Below are 20467 nucleotides of genomic sequence, written 5' to 3' on the forward strand. Positions count from 1 at the left end.
GAAATCTGATTTGCCTCTATCAGAAAGGATTGGTGAGAAAAGATCTTACTCCCTGGGGAACAGTGCCTTTTCTCCCCAGGAGTCCATATATGTTGGCCTGTACTGTCTGTCGAAATACTCTTCTAAATTGGAAATCAAGTCTAGAGTTTTAAAAATAACATTTCAATCCAGATAAAAGACCTGTCTCTTCATGCAAAGAAAAAGTCAAGGAGGCAGACGTTAGGCACAGCAGCTAAGGTTACCACTTGGGACATGCACATCCCACGTCGGAGTGCCTGGTGTGAGTCTAGACCACTCTGCTTTCAGTCCAGCCTCCTGCTAATGTGCATCCTGGGAAGCAACAGATGACAACTCAAGGACTAGAGGCCCCACCTCCCACATGGGAAACCCAGAGAGAGTTCCCGGATCCTGGCTTCAGTGTGTTCCAGGCCCAGCCGTTCCGGGCATTTAGGGAGTGAGCCAGTGGATGGAAGATCTGTTGCTCCACTGAAATAAAAATGAAAGAGTATGAGTTTAAAAAAGAAACAGTCAAGCCTTTTTAAAAATAATATTAGTAGCTCATATAGAGCGTTTAAAATATGAATGTATACATGTACACATATGTGTCTTTCTACGTGTGTATATGTAGAAAATTCAAAGCATTCACTTTCTGAAGTACTAGGTTTGCTAGTTCACATTTCTCAGTCCCCACAAACATCACAGAACACTTAAGTAACTGCTGACGGTAAGCTACAAATGACTTACGTAGGATTACATGAAATTTACTCCTGGACTTGGTTTTATTTTATTTATCCAACATAAAGTAGTTGAAAGTAGACTACAAGAGCTAATGTATATATTATAATGAATTAAAGAGACATGCTTAAGACATTTAAAAATCACCACAATTTAAAGCATACTAATTGTATACTCTACAAGAAAACAAGGTTGAGGCTTCCTTGCTAGTATCTGGAAGAATAATTGGCATACGTAATAGATAAGTAGATGTTTTTAGTAACATCATAAGTTCCTGTGTGCTATTTTAAAGGATGTAGTTTTAAGGGTAGAATTACTTTAATGTTTTATTTTAGTAGATCTCATTACAAAGCTACATGAATTTTTCCTGTTTCGTTTCCTATGTAGCACCACCCAGTATAGACAATGCACTGGGGACAGAAGAAATCACAGTCGTCAAAGGCAGCTCCACTTCCATGTCCTGCTTCCCACACGGAACCCCAGCCCCCCGTGTGTCCTGGCTTAAAGAGGGGCAGCCGCTGGGGCTCGAGGCCCGTCTGACCTTGAGTACTCAGGCCATGGTCCTGCAGCTCGTGGAAGCAGAGACTCGGGATTCGGGAAGGTATTCCTGCGTGGCCTCCAGTGAGGCTGGGGAGGTCAGCAAGCACTTTGTCCTGAAGGTTCTAGGTAAGTGAAGATTCAGCAGATGTGGCGTGGTGGGGAAGCAAGTGCCAGGCTTCGCAGGAAGCAGGTGTTAGCACCAACAGTGGAGCGAAGAGTGTAGTGTCTGTATCTCAGTTTTGTGGCTCACCTGCACTTGCTCTCATCTGAAGTGTGTTAAGTTGTGTCGTCCTATGAGGGGCCCTCAAGAACTTCATAGAAAACTGTGCGTGGTTTTTATAAAATTTTTACCCCAAAATAAACTCATCTTTTAATTCCGTTTGTCCACAGACTTTGAAATTCCCTTGTATGTATCTAAAAAGATGAAAACCCTTACTTGTAAGACCGTTAGTTGAGAAAGTGTTTTAGCCAGTTGATAAGTAACTTTACAATTTTCTTCAGTAACTACAAGCATATCTGAAGATAAAAATTTGATGAAAAACCCTAGTATTTATACTGTTATATATTATCCCGAATCTGTAGATTATAGTCGGGATACTCATTTCAAGTAGTCTAGTTCTATTTACTTTTGTGTGGATTGCAATTAACATTTAAAGTATGTATTCCAAAGTGGTACATGCAAATAGTCTACAGAGAAAACTTATCTCTTCCTTGAAGTCAGACATTTTAACCTTGGAAGAGACAGGACTGTGAATGAAATGAGCTATTTCAATAATGAAGATTTCTCTGGAGTTTTGTTTGCTTTTTCACTATAACAAAGGTGAAACCCAGGATCCTATGCCATGCAACCTGCAACCTACAGAAAACAGCAACAGTCCCAGTTAAGTGGAGCTTGCGTGTGTTTTCAGAGTGCCCTGTAATCTTGGAGCACATATTAAAATTTAATTATTTGCATTACTTTTTTTTTTTTTGACAGGCAGAGTGGACAGTGAGAGAGAGACAGAGAGAAAGGTCTTCTTTTGCTGTTGGTTCACCCTCCAATGGCTGCTGTGGCCAGTGCACCGCGCTGATCCGAAGGCAGGAGCCAGGTGCTTCTCCTGGTCTCCCATGGGGTGCAGGGCCCAAGCACTTGGGCCATCCTCCACTGCACTCCTGGGCCACAGCAGAGAGCTGGCCTGGAAGAGGGGCAACCGGGACAGAATCCGGTGCCCCGACCGGGACTAGAACCCGGTGTGCCGGCGCTGCTAGGCGGAGGATTAGCCTAGTGAGCCGCGGTGCTGGCCCAGTATTTGCATTACTTTAAATGTTGCCTCATCCCTAGTTCAGCTTTTCGAGGGGCCAGGCAGTGTACACCACCTTACTGCTGAGTTCTCGGTGCTTAGCATGTCATTTGATTGGCAGAAGCTCCTGCTGTTTATTGTTTAATTGAATTCAGCTGAACTAGATCCTGTCCGCCGGATTGAGGGTGTTTCCACTGTGAGGGAGGTGGGGTGGTGCCTGAATAAACAGAGTAAGGTCTTCTGGTGTAGAAGAGAATGAAGGGTGGTCATGGAGGACGCTGGGATACTTAGAGGCAAGAGACAGGAGGAAATGTGTGTCTGAGAGGCGGACTTATAGAACATTGCCTGTACTGGAGTTCACAAAATGACGTAATGCGATCTTGTGCTTTTATTGCTCGCGTTTAACTATTAATTATTGGATAGAAATCATGTGCCAGGCTTGTCTCTAGCCGCCATGTAACAAACAATTATGAACACCTACTATGTGACTTGCTTCATGGCAGGTACCTTGAACACATAACTGAATAAGAAAGTTGTGCTCTTGGCACTCAGGTGCCTACACCTCAGGAAAACACAAATAGATACTGAACAAGTACAAGAGCATTTCAGAAAGTTTATAGGAAATTGATGTTAGAAGGTAAGTTTGCAAAAAAATGAAATTTAGTTTTTTGATAATAGGCATTTTCTGTGCACTTTTTGAAGACCCCCTTATAATGACACTTAAGTGCAATGAGGGTTATGCACTTAACATGACCTTGTGGGTTGTTCAGCTTCAGATCAGGTCTCCTCCAGGGTGTGTCAGCCCTGGCAGAGGGACTGCAGAGATGAGCGGAGAGTTAGAATCCTTTGCAGCCTTTCTTACCTAGGGGTGATGGAGCTGTCACCGCAGTGTGTGTGAGAGGAGGAGTAAGAGGCCTGGAAATAGATCTGAGCAGAGGCCCATCTGTGAAGGACCTTGAGGAATCTCAGGGAACTGGATCCTCACTAAAAAGGCAAGGATGATCTTAAGCCAGAGCGTGTCACACATTCCATTTCAGGAAATCCTTCTGGAGACAAAGCGAAGAGACTGCTGCACTCACACGTGGCATGTAGGGCCTGGTCTGGAATGTGGCACTGCTGCACTCACACGTGGAGTGTAGGGCCTGGTCTGGAATGTGGCACTGCTGCACTCACACGTGGCGTGTAGGGCCTGGTCTGGAATGTGGCACTGCTGCACTCACACGTGGCGTGTAGGGCCTGGTCTGGAATGTGGCACTGCTGCACTCACATGTGGCGTGTAGGGCCTGGTCTGGAATGTGGCACTGCTGCACTCACACGTGGCATGTAGGGCCTGGTCTGGAATGTGGCACTGCTGCACTCACACGTGGCGTGTAGGGCCTGGTCTGGAATGTGGCACTGCTGCACTCACACGTGGTGTGTAGGGCCTGGTCTGGAATGTGGCTAGGCAAGAGAATATTCCTCTAGAAGTCACAAGAATTCAGGAGCAGAGTCACAGGCCTGTGCACTTCTGGGTGAAGAAGATAAAGGAGAGAAACAGTGACATTTGCATGGACATGGACAAAGGACAGCCTTCCCAGCTGAAAACACTCTATGGATAATATTTTCCAAAAGCAGAGTTGAAAACTGGCTCAGCAGAAAAATGAGAAGCTCCAGCATTTCAGCATCTGTACAGAATAAATTTCATGACACCAGAAAAGCTGTCCACTTGGGGCACTGCTGCCCCTCGGAAGGCAGCTTCCTAATCTGGGCAGTGCTGTCCTCAGCTTAATTCTGTCCATGCGATGGGAGGTGCAGGAGTGTGGGTGGATCTAAAAGCCCAGTGTGAGTGAAAGCCTCGTATGGGACAAAGCTAGGGGGCCTGACAGGGTGCATGCCAGAAGGCGCTTCATTGACCATGTGAAGAAGTTTGTTTTTGGTAACAGTGAAAAAAAATGAAGTTCTAATAAGTGGGAAAATATGGGTAGAGATGCAGTTTTAAAAAGACCACTCTGGCTGCAACGTGGAAAGCTGCTTGAATAGCACCAAGAGTGGATTCTGAAACACCAGTGCCTTGTTAGCGATCGTGTTTGGCTGTGACTAATAGACAGATGTAGCCGTGGCGGCTGAAACAGAGAATGTGTTTTCTCTCACTGAGTGAGCTATCTGGAAGTATGCAGGTGTATGTTTGACTCAGCTCAGATATTTGCAGGGAAAAAATTTAGGAAAGGCCTAGCTTCAAAGATTGGCCTCTTGAGACTTTCTTACAGTCCTCACAAAACTATATCCACTTAAATCTCATTAGTAAGACCAACCACTCCAGCTTCCTGCTGCTAAAGAGGCTGGGAAATGCAATTCTTTATCACAATGATAACACCAGTCAAACTGGAATCTGTTAAGAAAGAAAGAAACAGGCACCTTCTACCCAACCAGGAAGGAAGCGTTAGTTCGTGTAAACAGTATTGCAGCTCCGGCTGGGGTGATGGAGGTGAGAGGCTAAAATGCCTTCAAGAAATAATTGAAAGTATTAGGACTCAGCTGTGGACTTGGACACATAGTACAGTGGACGTATGCATCAAGGTTGATTCTTAGTTCTGGCCTACATGACTAAATGATTGGTAGATCCATCACATAGAAGTAGGGAATGCTGGGAAAGAACCAGGTGTTGGAACAGGGAGCACAGGTTCAGTGTGAATGCATGTTGACTTTGAGCTGACTTTCAAATGTCCGACTGGAGGTGTTTATCTCATCATTGCTTTTATGAAACTGAAGCTCAGAAGAAAGACCGAGGCAGAAATGTAAATTCTGTAGTCATCAGAGTGAGAATAACTCGTGTCTTCAGAGTCCAGGGCACAAGGGCAAAATGTGGAGGCAATCAGTCACAGTCACTTCACACAGCGCAGTCTGAGATGGGGTCTGAGCCTGTCGGGACATTTTTATTTTTATTTTTTTCTCAAAGGAACCTTTTATTTAATGAATACAAATTTCATAAATACAACTTTAGGAATATAGTGATTCTTCCCACCATACCCACCCTCTCACCCACATTCCCATCCGTCCTCTTCCCTCTCCCCTTCCCAGTCCCATTCTCCGTTAAGATTAATTTTCAATTAATTTTGTACAAAGAAGACCAACTCTATACTGAGTAAAGATTTCAACAATTTGCACACACACATGCACACACACACAAAAACTTTGAGAACAAATTTTCAGTTAATACAACTCATTAAGGACAGAGGTCCTGCATAGGGAGTTAGTGCTCAGTGACTCCTGTTGTTGATTTAACAATTAACACTCTTATGTATGACGTCACTGACAATCCGAGGCTCTTGACATGAGCTGCCGAGGCTATGGAAGCCTTTTGAGTCCACAAACTCCTTCAGTATTTAGCCAAGGCCATAAGCAAAATGGAAAGTTCTCTCCTCCCTTCAGAGAAAAGTACATCCTTCTTTGATGGCCCCTTCTCTCCACTGGGATCTCACTCACAGAGATCCTTCATGAAGAACATTTTTTGCCACAGTGTCTTGGCTTTCAATGAGTGAAATACTTTCCATGAGTGAAATACTTTTAAGCCAGACTAGGCTACCTTAAGGGCTGATTCTGAGGTCAGAGTGACATTTTTAAATCCAATCATTATAAATTTTTTGGAAGGTACACCTAACTAATCTTCTCATCCACAGTGATTGACATGTAAGTAAGACAAAGAACTGTTGCAGTCAGGATTGATCACTGATAATTGCTTCTTAGTGGCACAAACCATGCTATGGAAATGAAAGGGGGCAGACATTGGATAGTGAGAGAATCATGTAAGCATTGATGGTTTTTGCTGGTGAATCTAAGGACATCAATGTAATCTTGACAGTACTTCATCAAGCTCACTTTAGGGAATGGGCCTGTGAAGAGCAAGATAGGAGGGAGCTCTTGAGGGAGAAAAATGGCCTGATTTGAAGTCTAGAGCATGTATATTCATAAGTTTATTAAGTAGACAATATTATAAAGACAGATTAGGCCTTGGAAGCCGTGATGAAGAGGTTTTATTATTATTATTATTATTCACTAAGCAGTGTGGAACTATTAAAATTATTTAACGAGGAAATCTTGGAGAACAGGTGTTTAGCAGTTAAGATGCCTGCATCCCCTATGGGAGTACCTGGGTTCACTTCCCAGCTGCAGCTCCTGACTCCAGCTTCCGGCTAATGCACACGCTGGGAGACAGTAGTGATGGCTCAGGTAGGTGGATTCCTGCCATCCACATGAGAGACCTGAATTGAGTTTCCCGCTTTTAGCTTTGACCTTAGCCCAGTCACAGCCGTTATGAGTATTTGGGGAGTGAACCAGAGGAAAGGAGCTCATTCTTTCTCTGCCTCTCAAGTTTTTTAAAAATTAAATTTAAGAAAAAGTAAATGTTGGGTCACAAGCACAAATAATAATATTAGATCACTCTTTAACTGCACTTAAGAAAACATATTTTGACAGCAATATGTGAGATGCATGGAGTATAAAAAGAGGTTATACACAGCAAGAGTTAAGATATGTTGATTTCTTATTTATAATCTAAAAAGGAGAACCAATTTAATATATTTTTCCAGAAATGAAAACAAGGATCAGTAGGTAGAAGGATTTTAATAATGCTAATAGCTATAGTAGAGATTACAGTAATGATAAATTTTCTAAAATAAATACAGAAACACACAAAAAAGTTATCTCATTGAACCTTCACAACAATCCCATTAGGTAAATAACTTTGCTATACTCATTTTGGAGACACACCCAATGCCACTATAAACTAATATTTGTTGGTACCAAGATTACTGACTTCATATCCACTGATGAGTGTCACTGTTTAAACTATGTGCCTGGTTTTTAAAAAAAGAAGATGGAAAAAAAAATGAAGAGAGAAAACAACAGCCAACCCTGGAGCTGTCCAACAACTATTTTTGCTGCCTTCTGAATAGTGAGCTGGGAGCTTGGACCATGGAAGTTCATAGAAACTTGAACCATGACTGCAAAGAAAGTCGATTTTAAAGGGATTGCTAAACTTTGTTGAGCTAAGGAACCTTAATGTTCCTTCCCACTGTTTAAATTCCTTAGCATTCTCTTGCAAAGAGAATTTTAGAAGAATAAGTACCAAAAGAGGAAGTTACTCCTGTCTGGACAGAACAAGTATGTTTTGTGCAGAAATCATCATCTCCAAATGTTACTCTGTTACATGTAACCAAGTTCCATCTTGTTTGCCACTGCCTTTATAGAAACAGTCTGTAAAAAGGGTACAAAAGGAGAGAGAGAGAGAGAGAGAGAGAGAGAGAGAGAGAGAGAGAGAGAAGATTTACCACTCCCAACCTGGCTGAGTCACCTTTGGCACACCCTTAACCCTGAAGAACCAAACAGAGCTCTCTGGCCACACCCATCATAAGCCTCTAAGCATCCAACAAAAGCAGACAGTCCACTTAATCTAGAGTCATAGTATAATGAGAAAAACCACTACAGCGAAGAAACCAAAGAGTATCTCCACAATGCCAAGCAACAAATGCAGAAACCGAGGAAACAAGAACAAGGAAGACACTATGACACTCCCAAATGAACAAGACACCCCAATTCAGGATTATGAATATGATGAGATAGAAGAAATGCAAGAAACGGATCTCAAAAAATTGATAAGAACATTAAGAAGTTCTCAAAAACTAATTCTTGAACTACAGAAATCCTTACTGGACAGGATAGAAAATCTCTCTCATGAAAATGAAATATTAAGGAGGAATCAAAATGAAATGAAGCAACTAGTAGAACATGAAACTGTGATAGTGAGGAGAAATCATAATGAAATGAAGAATTCAATAGATCAAATGACAAACACATTTGAGAGCCTTAAAAACAGAATGGGTGAAGCAGAAGAGAGAATATCGGACTTAGAGGACAGAGAACAGGAGAGTATACAGTCAAACCAAAGAAAAGAAGAAGAAATTAGAAATCTAAAAAACATTGTCGGGAAACTACAGGATACTATTCAAAAACCCAACATTCGTGTTCTAGGAGTTCCTGAAGGCATGGAGAGGGAGAAAGGATTGGAAGGCCTTTTTAGTGAGATACTAGCAGAGAACTTCCCGGGTTTGGAGAAGGACAGAGACATCCTAGTACAGGAAGCTCATAGAACCCCAAATAAACATGACCAAAAGAGATCCTCACCATGGCACGTTGTAAATTCACCATAGTGAAACATAAAGAAAAGATTCTAAAATGTGCAAGAGAGAAACGTCAGATTACTCTCAGAGGATCTCCAATTAGACTCACAGCAGACTTCTCATCAGAAACCCTACAGGGAGTAAAAAGCATATACTAGAAAATATCTTTGAGAAAATGGCAGGGCAAAGTTACTACTTATCAATAGTCACATTGAACGTTAATGGCCTCAACTCTCCAGTTAAAAGACACAGACTGGCTAATGGATTAAGGAACAAAACCCATCTATTTGCTGCTTATAAGAAACACATCTTTCCAACAAAGATGCATACAGACTTAAAGTGAAAGGCTGGAAAAAGATATACCATGCCATCAGAAATTAAAAGGAGCAGGCATAGCCATCTTAATATCAGACAAAATAAACTTTAACACAAAAACTGTTAAGACAGACAAAGAGGGGCACTATATAATGATTAAGGGATCAATTCAACAGGAAGATGTAACAATTATCAATGTATATGCATCTAATTACAGAGCACCGGTTTATTTAAAAGATATATTAAGGGACTTAAAGGGAGATGTAGACTCCAATACAATAGTACTGGGAGACTTCAATATTCCACTCTCAGAAATAGATCAACCGGACAGAAGATCAACAAGGAAACAGCAGATTTAATCGCCACTATTGCCCCAATGGATCTAACATATCTACAGACTTTCAATCCTATATTTAAAGAATTTACATTCTTCTCAGCAGTGCATGGAACCTTTCTAGGATTGACCACACACTAGGCCATAAAGCAAGTCTCAGCAAGTTCAAAAGAATTAGAATCATACCATGCAGCTTCTCAGACCACAGCAGAATGAAGTTGGAAATTAGCAACTCAGGAATCCCTAGAGCATATGCAAACACATGGAGATTGAACAACATGCTCCTGAATGAAATCAAAAGAGAAATCAAAAACTTTCTGGAAGTAAATGAGGATAACAACACAACATATCGAAACTTATGGGATACGGCAAAAGCAATGTTGAGAGGAAAGTTTATAGCAATAGGTGCCTACATCAAGAAATTGGAAAGGCACCAAATAAATGAGCTTTCAACGCATCTCAAGGATCTAGAAAAACTTCAGCAAACCAGTCTCAAATCTAGTAGTAGAAGAGAAATAATTAAAATCAGAGAAGAAATCAACAGGATTGAATCCAAAAAACATTACAAAACATCAGCCAAACGAAGAGCTGGTTTTTTGAAAAAATGAATAAAATTGACACACCATTGGCCCAACAAACTAAAAAATGAAAAGACCTAAATCAATAAAATCAGAGATGAAAAAGGAAATTTAACAATAGACACCACAGAAATAAAAAGAGTCATCAGAAATTACTATAAAGAGTAGTATGCCAGCAAACAGGGAAATCTATCAGAAATGGATAGATTCCTGGACACATGCAACCTACCTAAATTGAACCAGGAAGACATAGAAAACCTAAACAGACCCATAACTGAGACAGAAATTGAAACAGTAATAAAGGCCCTCCCAACAAAGAAAAGCCCAGGACCAGATGGATTCACTGCTGAGTTCTACCAGACATTTAAAGAAGAACTAACTCCAATTCTTCTCAAACTATTCAGAACAATCGAAAAAGAGGGAATTCTCCACCCCCCCAAAAAAAAGTACGAAAAAACCTGACATTTAAGTACTTCTCAAAAAGTGGCATAAGATGGCTTAGTTTTACTATTTTCAAATCTTCACAGTTAAATAAGATGACTCTAATTAGCTGAGTTCCAACTGTTCTATACTACCTTGTAATGAGCTGCCGTTTATTCGTGATCTTGTGTGGATATGAACCATTCTTTTTTTTTTAATTAAACTTTTATTTAATGATTATAAATTTCCAAAGTACAGCTTATGGGTTACAATGGCTTCCCCCTCCCAAAACTTCCCTCCCACCCACAACCCTCCCCTTTCCCGCTCCCTCTCCCCTTCTAATCACATCATGATTCATTTTCAATTCTCTTTATATACAGAATATCAGTTTAGTATATATTAGGTAACGATTTCAACAGTTTGCCCCCATATAGCAACACAAATTGAAAAAAAATACTGTTGGAGTACTAGTTATAGCATTAAATAAGAGTGTACAGCACATTAAAGACAGAGATCCTACATAATATTTTTTTAAAAAATTAATTTTCTATGCCATTTCCAATTTAACACCAGGTTTTTTTTTTTTTCATTTCCAATTATCTTTATATACAGAAGATCGATTCAGTATATAATTAGTAAAGATCTCATCAGTTTGTACCCACGCAGAAACACAAAGTGTAAAAATACTGTTTCAGTACTAGTTATAGCATCACTGCACATTAGACAACACATTAAGGCCAGATCCCACATGGAATGTAAGTACACAGTGACTTTTGCTGCTGACTTAACAATTTGACACTCCTGTTCATGGTGTCAGTAATCTCCCTAGGCTCTAGTCATGAGTTGCCAGGGCTATGGAAGCCTTTAGAGTTCGCTGACTTTGATCTTACTCTGATAGGGTCATAGTCAAAGTGGAAGTTCTCTCCTCCCTTCAGAGAAAGGTACCTCCTTCTTTGATGGCCCCGTTCTTTCCACTGGGATCTCACTCACAGAGATCTTTCCTTTAGGTCTTCTTCTTTTTTTCTTTTCCATGGTATCTTGGCTTTCCATGCCTACAATACTCTCATGGGCTCTTCAGCCAGATCCGAATGCCTTAAGGGCTGATTCTGAGGCCAGAGTGTTGTTTAGGACGTCTGCCATTCTATGAGTCTGCTGTGTATCCCACTTCCCATGTTGGATCTTTCTCTCCCTTTTTGATTCTATCAGTTAGTATTAGCAGACACTTGTCTTGTTTGTGTGATCCCTTTGATTCTTAGACCTATCAGAGCCATCGAATGTGGACTGAAATTGATCACTTGGACTAGTGAGATGGCATTGGTACATGCCACCTTGATGGGATTGTATTGGAATCCCCTGGCACGTTTCTAACTCCATCATTTGGGGCAAGACTGATTGTGCATGTCCCAAATTGTACATCTCCTCCCTCTCTTTTTCCACTCTTAAATTTAACAGGGATCACCTTTCAGTTAAAATTTAAACACCTAAGAATAATTGTGTGTTAATTACAGAGTTCAACCACTAGTACTAGAACAACAACAACAAAAACAACAACAAATACTAAAAAGGATAAAGTATTACATTGTACATCTAGAGTCAGGACAAGAGCTGATCAGTTCATTGTTTCTTATAGTGTCCATTTCACTTCAACAGGTTTCCCCTTTGGTACTCAGTTGTCACCGATCAGGGAAAACAAATGATATTTGTCTCTTTGGGACTGGCTTAATTCACTCAGCATGATATTTTCCAGATTCCTCCATCTTGTTGCAAATGACTGGGTTTCATTGTTCCTTACTGCTTTATAGTATTCTAAGGAGTACATGTCCCATAATTTCTTTATCCAGTCTACTGTTGATGGGCATTTGGGTTGGTTCCAGGTCTTAGCTATTGTGAATTGAGCTGCAATAAACATTAATGTGCAGATGGCTTTTTTATTAGCCAAATTAATTTCCTTTGGGTAAATTCCAAGGAGTGGGATGGCTGGGTTGTATGGTAGGGTTATGTTCAGGTTTCTGAGGAATCTCCAGACTGACTTCCATAGTGGCTTAACCAGTTTGCATTCCCACCAACAGTGGGTTAGTGTCCCTTTTTCGCCACATCCTCTCCAGCATCTATTGTTGGTAGATTTCTGAATGTGAGCCATTCTCACCGGGGTGAGGTGAAACCTCATTGTGGTTTTGATTTGCATTTCTCTGATTGCTAGTGATCTTGAACATTTTTTCATGTGTCTGTTGGCCATTTGGATTTCTTCTTATATGAACCATTCTTTTTGAAAGTATCAGAAATGGTAATGACATCTGGGGATTCTTGTTTTGGTTTCTTGGCATTAATCAATTTGTATCATGAATTTGAATAGGTTCTCAAGTTTTTCTAATTCATATTTTGTAAGACAGCAGGTTTATTTTGTTTCTGATTCCTTTTATGTAGAGCCACCGCACATTAATGGATCCAGAGAAACTGGAGAGGTATCAGTAATTGTTAATAACCCACTTGAACTTACCTGCATTGCTTCTGGAACCCCAGCCCCTAAAATTACCTGGATGAAAGATGGCCGACCTCTTCTACACACAGAACAGGTGCAGACTCTAAAGGGAGGTGAAGTTCTTCGACTATCAAGTGCTCAGGTAAGTTTCCTGAGCAGTCCTCTGAGACAGATGAGCCTCATGAGCTGTCTTCAGAAAGAGCTGAGGAGCATGGCTTTTCTCCTGACTGGTGCTGTGCTCAGCCCTGGGTGCACAGTCAGACCTGCACTGGTGCTGTGCTCAGCCCTGGGCGGACAGTCAGACCTGCACTGGTGCTGTGCTCAGCCCTGGGTGGACAGCCAGACCAGCACTGGTGCTGTGCTCAGCCCTGGGCTGACAGACCTGCACTGCACTGGTGCTGTGCTCAGCCCTGGGTGCACAGTCAGACCTGCACTGGTGCTGTGCTCAGCCCTGGGCGGACAGACCTGCACTGGTGCTGTGCTCAGCCCTGGGCGGACAGTCAGACCTGCACTGGTGCTGTGCTCAGCCCTGGGCTGACAGTCAGACCTGCAGTGGTTCTGTGCTCAGCCCTGGGTGCACAGTCAGACCTCCACTGGTGCTGTGCTCAGCCCTGGGCGGACAGTCAGACCTGCACTGGTGCTGTGCTCAGCCCTGGGTGCACAGTCAGACCTGCACTGCAGTGGTGCTGTGCTCAGCCCTGGGTGGACAGTCAGACCTGCACTGGTGCTGTGCTCAGCCCTGGGTGGACAGTCAGACCTGCACTGGTGCTGTGCTCAGCCCTGGGTGCACAGTCAGACCTGCACTGCAGTGGTGCTGTGCTCAGCCCTGGGTGGACAGTCAGACCTGCACTGGTGCTGTGCTCAGCCCTGGGTGCACAGTCAGACCTGCACTGCAGTGGTGCTGTGCTCAGCCCTGGGTGGACAGTCAGACCTGCACTGGTGCTGTGCTCAGCCCTGGGTGCACAGTCAGACCTATACTGGTGCTGTGCTCATCCCACGGCCTGTAGGGCAGCTCCATGAGGCTGTCTTTTTTTTTTTTTTTCTTGTTTTGACAGGCAGAGTTAGACAGTGAGAGAGAGAGACAGAGAGAAAGGTCTTCCCTCCGTTGGTTCACCCCTCAAATGGCGGCCGGCGCTGTGCCGATCCGAAGCCAGGAGCCAGGTGCTTCTTCCTGGTCTCCCATGCAGGTTCAGGGCCCTAGCACTTGGGTCATCCTCCACTGCACTCCCGGGCCACAGCAGAGCTGGACTGGAAGAGGAGCAACTGGGACAGGATCCGGCGCCCCAAACAGGACTAGAACCTGGTGTGCCGGCGCCGCAGGCAGAGGATTGAGGCCAAGTCTTTACCCTCATCCCACAAACGCAGAAACAGGCACAGGGAGATGAAGTGTGTGTCTGCCCAGTGCTCCAGTGGTTCAGCCATGGCACTGGGGGTCAGTCCCAGGTCTGGTCAGGAAGCCTGGCCGGTGAGTCTCAGCATGGTTCATCTCTAACATGGAGCAGTGTCTTCCATTTCCCTCTCTTCTCTCCATCTCACACCCTGCAGTCACTCAGAGAAGAGTCAGCTTGAACTACCAAACACTTACTGAATCAAAACCCTTCAATGATTTAATTTCCACCAGTGAAAACGGAAGCAAAAAATTCTGTGACATTGGCAACAGCCTGGAGACAGGAAGTTGAGTGGACTACAGTCACATATGAGCAATAGTAAAGAAAGTGTGAAAGGCAGGCTAAGCCATTTTACGGTAGGTCTGAAAGGCAAATTGGAAAGTTAGCTTACAAGACAAAGAGTCTATAGAGCCTTAAACGGTGACTACATCTGCCATAGGTTCTAGCTGTTGTGGAGAATCCATTTTACTTAAGGTGTATCTGAACCTTCAAGAACTTCCTGTTTGTCTAGGGGGAATAAAAACCGCACATCAGCTACAGTTAGATATGAAACCATAGAGAACCATTACAAACAGTACTGAGCTTTGAAGTCCATTGCTCGGTGTGGATTTTGTTCTTGAAGAGTGTCCCAGTAGATTTAGTGATGATTGTTGGCGTAAAGTCTGATTTTCTCCTTAGCAGATTTAAGAATTTTGATGTTGAAAACTCACACAAATCTGTGTGGAACAAAGCCTAGAAAAATGAACACTGCAGACTGAACTGTAACCTAATCCTAGCATGTGTGACGGAGGAGGGAAAGTTTTTGGTGCTGTAATTGCTCCCTTCATTGGTATTGGACTTCAACCATTTGCAACATGTTTCTGTACCACGATTTAAGCTCCAATAAAAATTTGCTTAATTAAAAGAAAGTATTGAAGTGGAAAATTAAACACAGGCAGGTGCTGCGATCGGTATTAGTGGCGGTGCTCCTCATTGTTTCCACAGCACTTTGCACGTACGTCTGTTACAACACCTCCTGTGTCCCAGTTTTCTCATTTTGTGTGTTTGTCCACAGCATGTAGTTTTGCCTAGAACATAATAGATGCTTTGCAAACTCCAACTTGCATATTAGAGACAGGAGTTTCCTAAAACATCTTCAGTCAAGTGCTACTTCAGTGATGTATTGCAAGGGAAGGAGAGGACCATTGTGTGACCTAATAGGTTTGAGCCATGTTGTTCGTCAGCAACTCTGCAAATCTTATTCCAAAGAGGGCCAGTGTTGTGGTGCAGCAGCTTAAGCTGCTGCCTGGGACACCAGCATTCCATATCAGAGCACTGGTTCGAGTCCCCAGTAGCTCTGCTGAAATCTAGTTCCCTGCTAATGTCCTGGGAAGAAAGCAGAAGATGGCCCAAACTGCTGGTTCACTCCCCAGTTGGCCGCAATGGCCAGAGCTGTGCCGATCCGGAGCCAGGAGCCAGGAGCTTCCTCCAGGTCTCCCACATGGGTGCAAAGGCCCAAGGACTTGGGCCATCTTCTGCTGCTCTCCCAGGCCATAGCAGAGAGCTAGATTGGAAGTGGAGCAGCTGAGACTTGAACCAGCACCCATATAGGATGCTGGCACAGCAGGTGGCAACTTTACCGGCTATGCCACACCACCGGCCCTGAGAAACTTTCAGTACAAATAATGACTGTGGTTCTCCAGAAGATAGTGAGTGGTTGGGAACAACTTCCTGGATGAGGCAAAGTTTAATGGGAACCATGGGTGATGATGGTTCAAGGCTGACTAAAGAAAAGCAGGTGGGGCCCGGCGCCGTGGCTTATTTGGCTAATCCTCCGCCTGCCACACCAGCATCCCATATGGGTGCCGGATTCCAGTCCTGGCTGCTCCTCTTTCAGTCCAGCTCTCTGCTGTGGCCCAGGAGGGCAGTGAAGGATGGCCCAAGTGCTTGGGCCCCTGCACCCGCATGGGAGACCAGGAGGAAGCACCTGGCTCCTGGCTTTGGATCGGACCCCCAGCGCCGGCCGTAGTGGCCATTTGCGGGGTGAACCAACGGAAGGAAGATCTCTCTCTCTCTCTCTCTCTCTGTAACTCTACCTGTCAAGTTAATGAATAACAAATCTTAAAAAAAAAAAAAGCAGGTGAAGAGGACAGTATCAGTTGGAAATGAAGCAGATTGGTAGAAAAGAGTGAATTTTACAGTTTTTAAAGATATGAGAAATTCAGAAATTATCCTCTAGGAAATGTATCATGATTTTTGAATTCTTAATCAAAGGACTATGTGAGAATTTATATTTAAGTGTTTCCCCAGAGGAATGTTTTCAGCCTACCAAAACGTTTTCCATAACCTTCCTATAAAGTCCATTTGAATGTAAGCATTTTTTTTTTTAATTTTTGACAGGCAGAGTGGACAGTAGAGGGAGACAGAGAGAAAGGTCTTCCTTTTTGCCATTGGTTCATCCTCCAATGGCCGCCGCGGTAGGCGCTCTGCGGCCGGCGCACCGCGCTGTTCCGATGGCAGGAGCCAGGTGCTTCTCCTGGTCTCCCATGGGGTGCAGGGCCCAAGGACTTGGGCCATCCTCCACTGCACTCCCTGGCCACAGCAGAGAGCTGGCCTGGAAGAGGGGCAACCGGGACAGGATCGGTGCCCCGACCGGGACTAGAACCCGGTGTGCCGGCGCCACTAGGCGGAGGATTAGCCTACTGAGCTGCGGTGCCGGCCCTAAATGTAAGCATTTTTAAAATCCCAATACTCTAAGAATGTTCAGGTAGTAAACTAAAGGAGAACCAGGAATTTCTACTTTTCTGAAATACATTTTCCATAGTAGTAAAATCACCTATTTTCCAGGATATGTTCTCCATGTACACAGTCCTCGGTTGTGTGACTTTTAAATAAGGAGTTTGGGTTTTATACAAATAACAGTAGACCATGCTGTCAGCCCAACTCTTTTTATAACCAGGATACATGAAATCCTTTTTGGTTTGCCATGAGTATCAAAGGTAGAATCAAGATGTGATAGTCTTGTGTTTGATGTTATAACCTGGCATTTTATTGAGGTTTGTTTCATAAATGCATCTCATTTTATTCAGAAAGACTGCAGTTGAAACTTTCAGTCTAAAAGCCCATGAATGTTTGTTTTTTCAGTAAGTATCAAGCATGTAGTCTATCTCGAATGGGGCTGGGTCCAACATATGTCTGCCTTTTCTGCTGTCACTAAAAACATCAAACTTGTGAGCACTCCTAGGTCCGTGGAAACAGGTTTGCACGTGGCAGAGATGCAGCAGCGTTTGGTGTCCAAGTGCCAACCACAAGCGTTAAGCAGTTTGATTACTGTGTTTCCTTAAAGATCCTTTGCTTTGTGTGGGGATTCTTAAATTTGTTCCAGGGAACATTTCTTCTCGCCACCCAAACCAGCATGCTAACATTATGCAATTCACTCGCTTGGGTTTTTCAGGTGGAGGACACAGGAAGATACACGTGTGTGGCGTCCAGTCCCGCAGGAGATGCCGATAAGGAATATCTAGTGAGAGTGCATGGTAAACTCAGCAGCATGTCCTGCGGTCTCATACACACAGCTCACTGGAAGCCAGGATTGTAGGCCGTGGGGCAACTTCAGAGCACATCATAAGATATGTTTATAAGTCGGGAAATATGTGCTTTGCAAATATGATTCTTAGATTTGATCAAGTATTCCTTGGGGATAGATTGATGGATTTTTTTTGAGTTTTGTTCCTGGACCAATAATTCATTGACACTGATTGAAAATAGAATATAGGAGTGGGTGTGTAGTCAGCAGTTAAAACACGTTTATCCCACATTGTGGGGTTTGAATTTGATTCCTGGCTCTGGCTTCTGATTCCAGTTTCCTGCTAATGTGGATCCTGGGAAGAGTAATTGCTATCCTGCCGCCCACGTGGGAGACTTGTATTGCATTCCTGTCTTCTAGCTTTTGCCCTGGCCTAACCCGGGCCATTGCCAGCACTTAGGGAGTAAGCCTACAAGTGGGAACACTCTCTGCCTCACTGTCTCTCTGTTTCTTCCTCTTTCTCTCCCTTTGTCTCTGTCTCTGCCTCTCAAAAAAAATTCATAAATAATTATATTAAAATAAAAATAATCCATAATCTCACCACACGGATATTTTTAATGTATTTCATTACAAAAATACCATACAGCACATAGATTTTAAACTTGTTTTTATCATGCATATCAATAAATATATTTTATGACATTTCTAGTGATTGCATAGTGTCCCATTGTATCTCCTAATTTTGGATATTTAAGCTCTTCCTCTGTTTGCACCAAAGTAAACAATACTGTTAGACTGTTTCCTTCGAGAAATTTCTTTAGGTACGATTGCTTAGTTACACAGATTCAACACGCACACACAGATGTTTGTATACACATACGTCTAAGGATTTTGAAACTTACTGCCCAGTTACCTCCTAAGCGAGCTGGACCAGTTAGACTCTGTCCAGCTCTGTTTGGACATGGAAACAGGAATTACGCTTCCTGGGGAAGAGTATTTGACAAAATTAAGCAGAAGATCTTTGTTTCATTCTCATCCTCCAAATGACCAGGCAGTCGTGCCAGCTGCCTGGCATGGAAGTGTCCTCCCCATGCCGCTCCCAACTCCCATATACAGATTGGCCCTGCCAGTAATTGACATACAAGTTTTGTAAAGATCCACAGAAAAGTATATTTATTTCTGTATATCAGGAAGAATATATGGATTTCTGTATGCTATGAAAGCTGTCTGCTTTGATTGTTTTAAAAGCAGATATTCAGGGAAGATGATTACCAACTTAGAGACTGAACCAGGGACTCTTTCTTGGTACCTCAGTCTCTGCCTGTCAAATGGCTGTAATAATGTGATTATAGTGCTAATCCTGGCAGTGAGGCAGCTGTTGGGCAGATTTCACTTCTTAATGTGAGACTGTTGAATAAGAGCCACTCCACTGTTTTTTGTTTTTTAAATTTTTTTTTTAATTTATTTGAAAGGAAGAGTTACAGAAAGGGAGAGGCAGAGAGAGAGAGATGTCTTCCTTCTGCTGGTTCACTCTCCAAATATTCACAATGGTTAGGGCTGGGTCAGAAATGCCAGGAGCCAGGAGCTTCTTCCTGGTATCCCACATGAGTGCAGGGGCTCAGATACATGGGCCATCTTCTGCCGCTTTCCCGGGACATTAGCAGAGAGCTAGATCAGAAGTGGAGCAGCTGGGACTCGAACCAATACCCATATGGGATGCTGGCGCTACAGGTGGTGGCTTAACCTGCTGTGCCACCGTGCTGGCCCCCATTCCACTGTTTGCATGATTATCTGGACTACGGGTTAAATGAGTATGGTTTGAAGTTTATGCCTCTGACTTTGAGTAACAGAACCGACATTTGTGGAACACCTGTGAGAATACAGACCTTTCCACGCTGCAGCTACTGAAGGTCTTGCTGTGTTTGCTTTCATACCCAGTGCCCCCTAACATTGCCGGAACAGACGAGCCTCAGGATTTCACTGTGTCACAGAACAGACAAGTGACACTGGAGTGCAAATCGGACGCGGTGCCCCCACCTATAATCACATGGCTCAAAAACGGAGCACACCTACAGGTAAATCTCTTCCTAAACCCCATGGATTCATATTGAAATCATTAAAAAAAAAAAAAAGCTGTGAAGCCATTGCTTATAGACATCTTGCTGTGAGCCACTCGGCTCTGCACAGGTGAGCATGGCGTGCTTAGATCAGGTCAGATTGATGGCGCTCTGGAAATTGGCCCCCAGGTGGGTCTCCTGGAGCTCAGGGATTCAGTCTGACTTGGAACACTCGCCTGTCTCTCTCTCTTTTTTTTTTTTAAGATTATTTATTTGAAAGAGTTACATGGAGAGAAGGAGAGGCAGAGAGGTCTTCCATCTGTTGGTTCACTCCCCAGATGGCCACAATGGCTGGAGCCATGCCATTCCACAGCCAGGAGCTAGGAGCTTCTTCCAGGTCTCCCACACAGGTGCAGGGGCCCAAGGCCTTGGGCCATCTTCTACTGCTTTCCCAGGCCATAGCAGAGAGCTGGATCATAAGTGGAGCAGCCAGGTCCTGAACCGGTGCCCATATGGGATGCCGGCACCACAGGCAGCAGCTTTACCTGCTACACCACAGCACCGGCCCTCACCTGTTTCTTTATGAGAGAAGAAACTTTCAGAGTTTCAAAGGAACTGACCTGTTCTCCCAAGTCTCCAGGGCCACCTGTCACTGAATTTCTCGGTCTAAACTTAAAGGGA

General features: G+C 43.5%; 1 protein-coding gene across 1 annotated transcript in view; it reads left to right on the forward strand.

Annotated features, from left to right (window-relative positions):
* Window positions 1–20467, forward strand: part of HMCN1 (hemicentin 1) — a 447479-nt gene that overhangs the window by 347848 nt on the left and 79164 nt on the right. Inside the window, exons 71-74 of the mRNA XM_062211414.1 lie at window positions 1123–1401; window positions 12782–12978; window positions 17658–17739; window positions 19668–19804. Coding sequence (XP_062067398.1) covers window positions 1123–1401; window positions 12782–12978; window positions 17658–17739; window positions 19668–19804 — 695 coding nt within the window. The remainder of the gene's footprint in view (window positions 1–1122; window positions 1402–12781; window positions 12979–17657; window positions 17740–19667; window positions 19805–20467) is intronic.

This window comes from Lepus europaeus, chromosome 14 (assembly GCF_033115175.1).
Source record: "Lepus europaeus isolate LE1 chromosome 14, mLepTim1.pri, whole genome shotgun sequence".
NCBI classification, from domain to species: domain Eukaryota; kingdom Metazoa; phylum Chordata; class Mammalia; order Lagomorpha; family Leporidae; genus Lepus; species Lepus europaeus.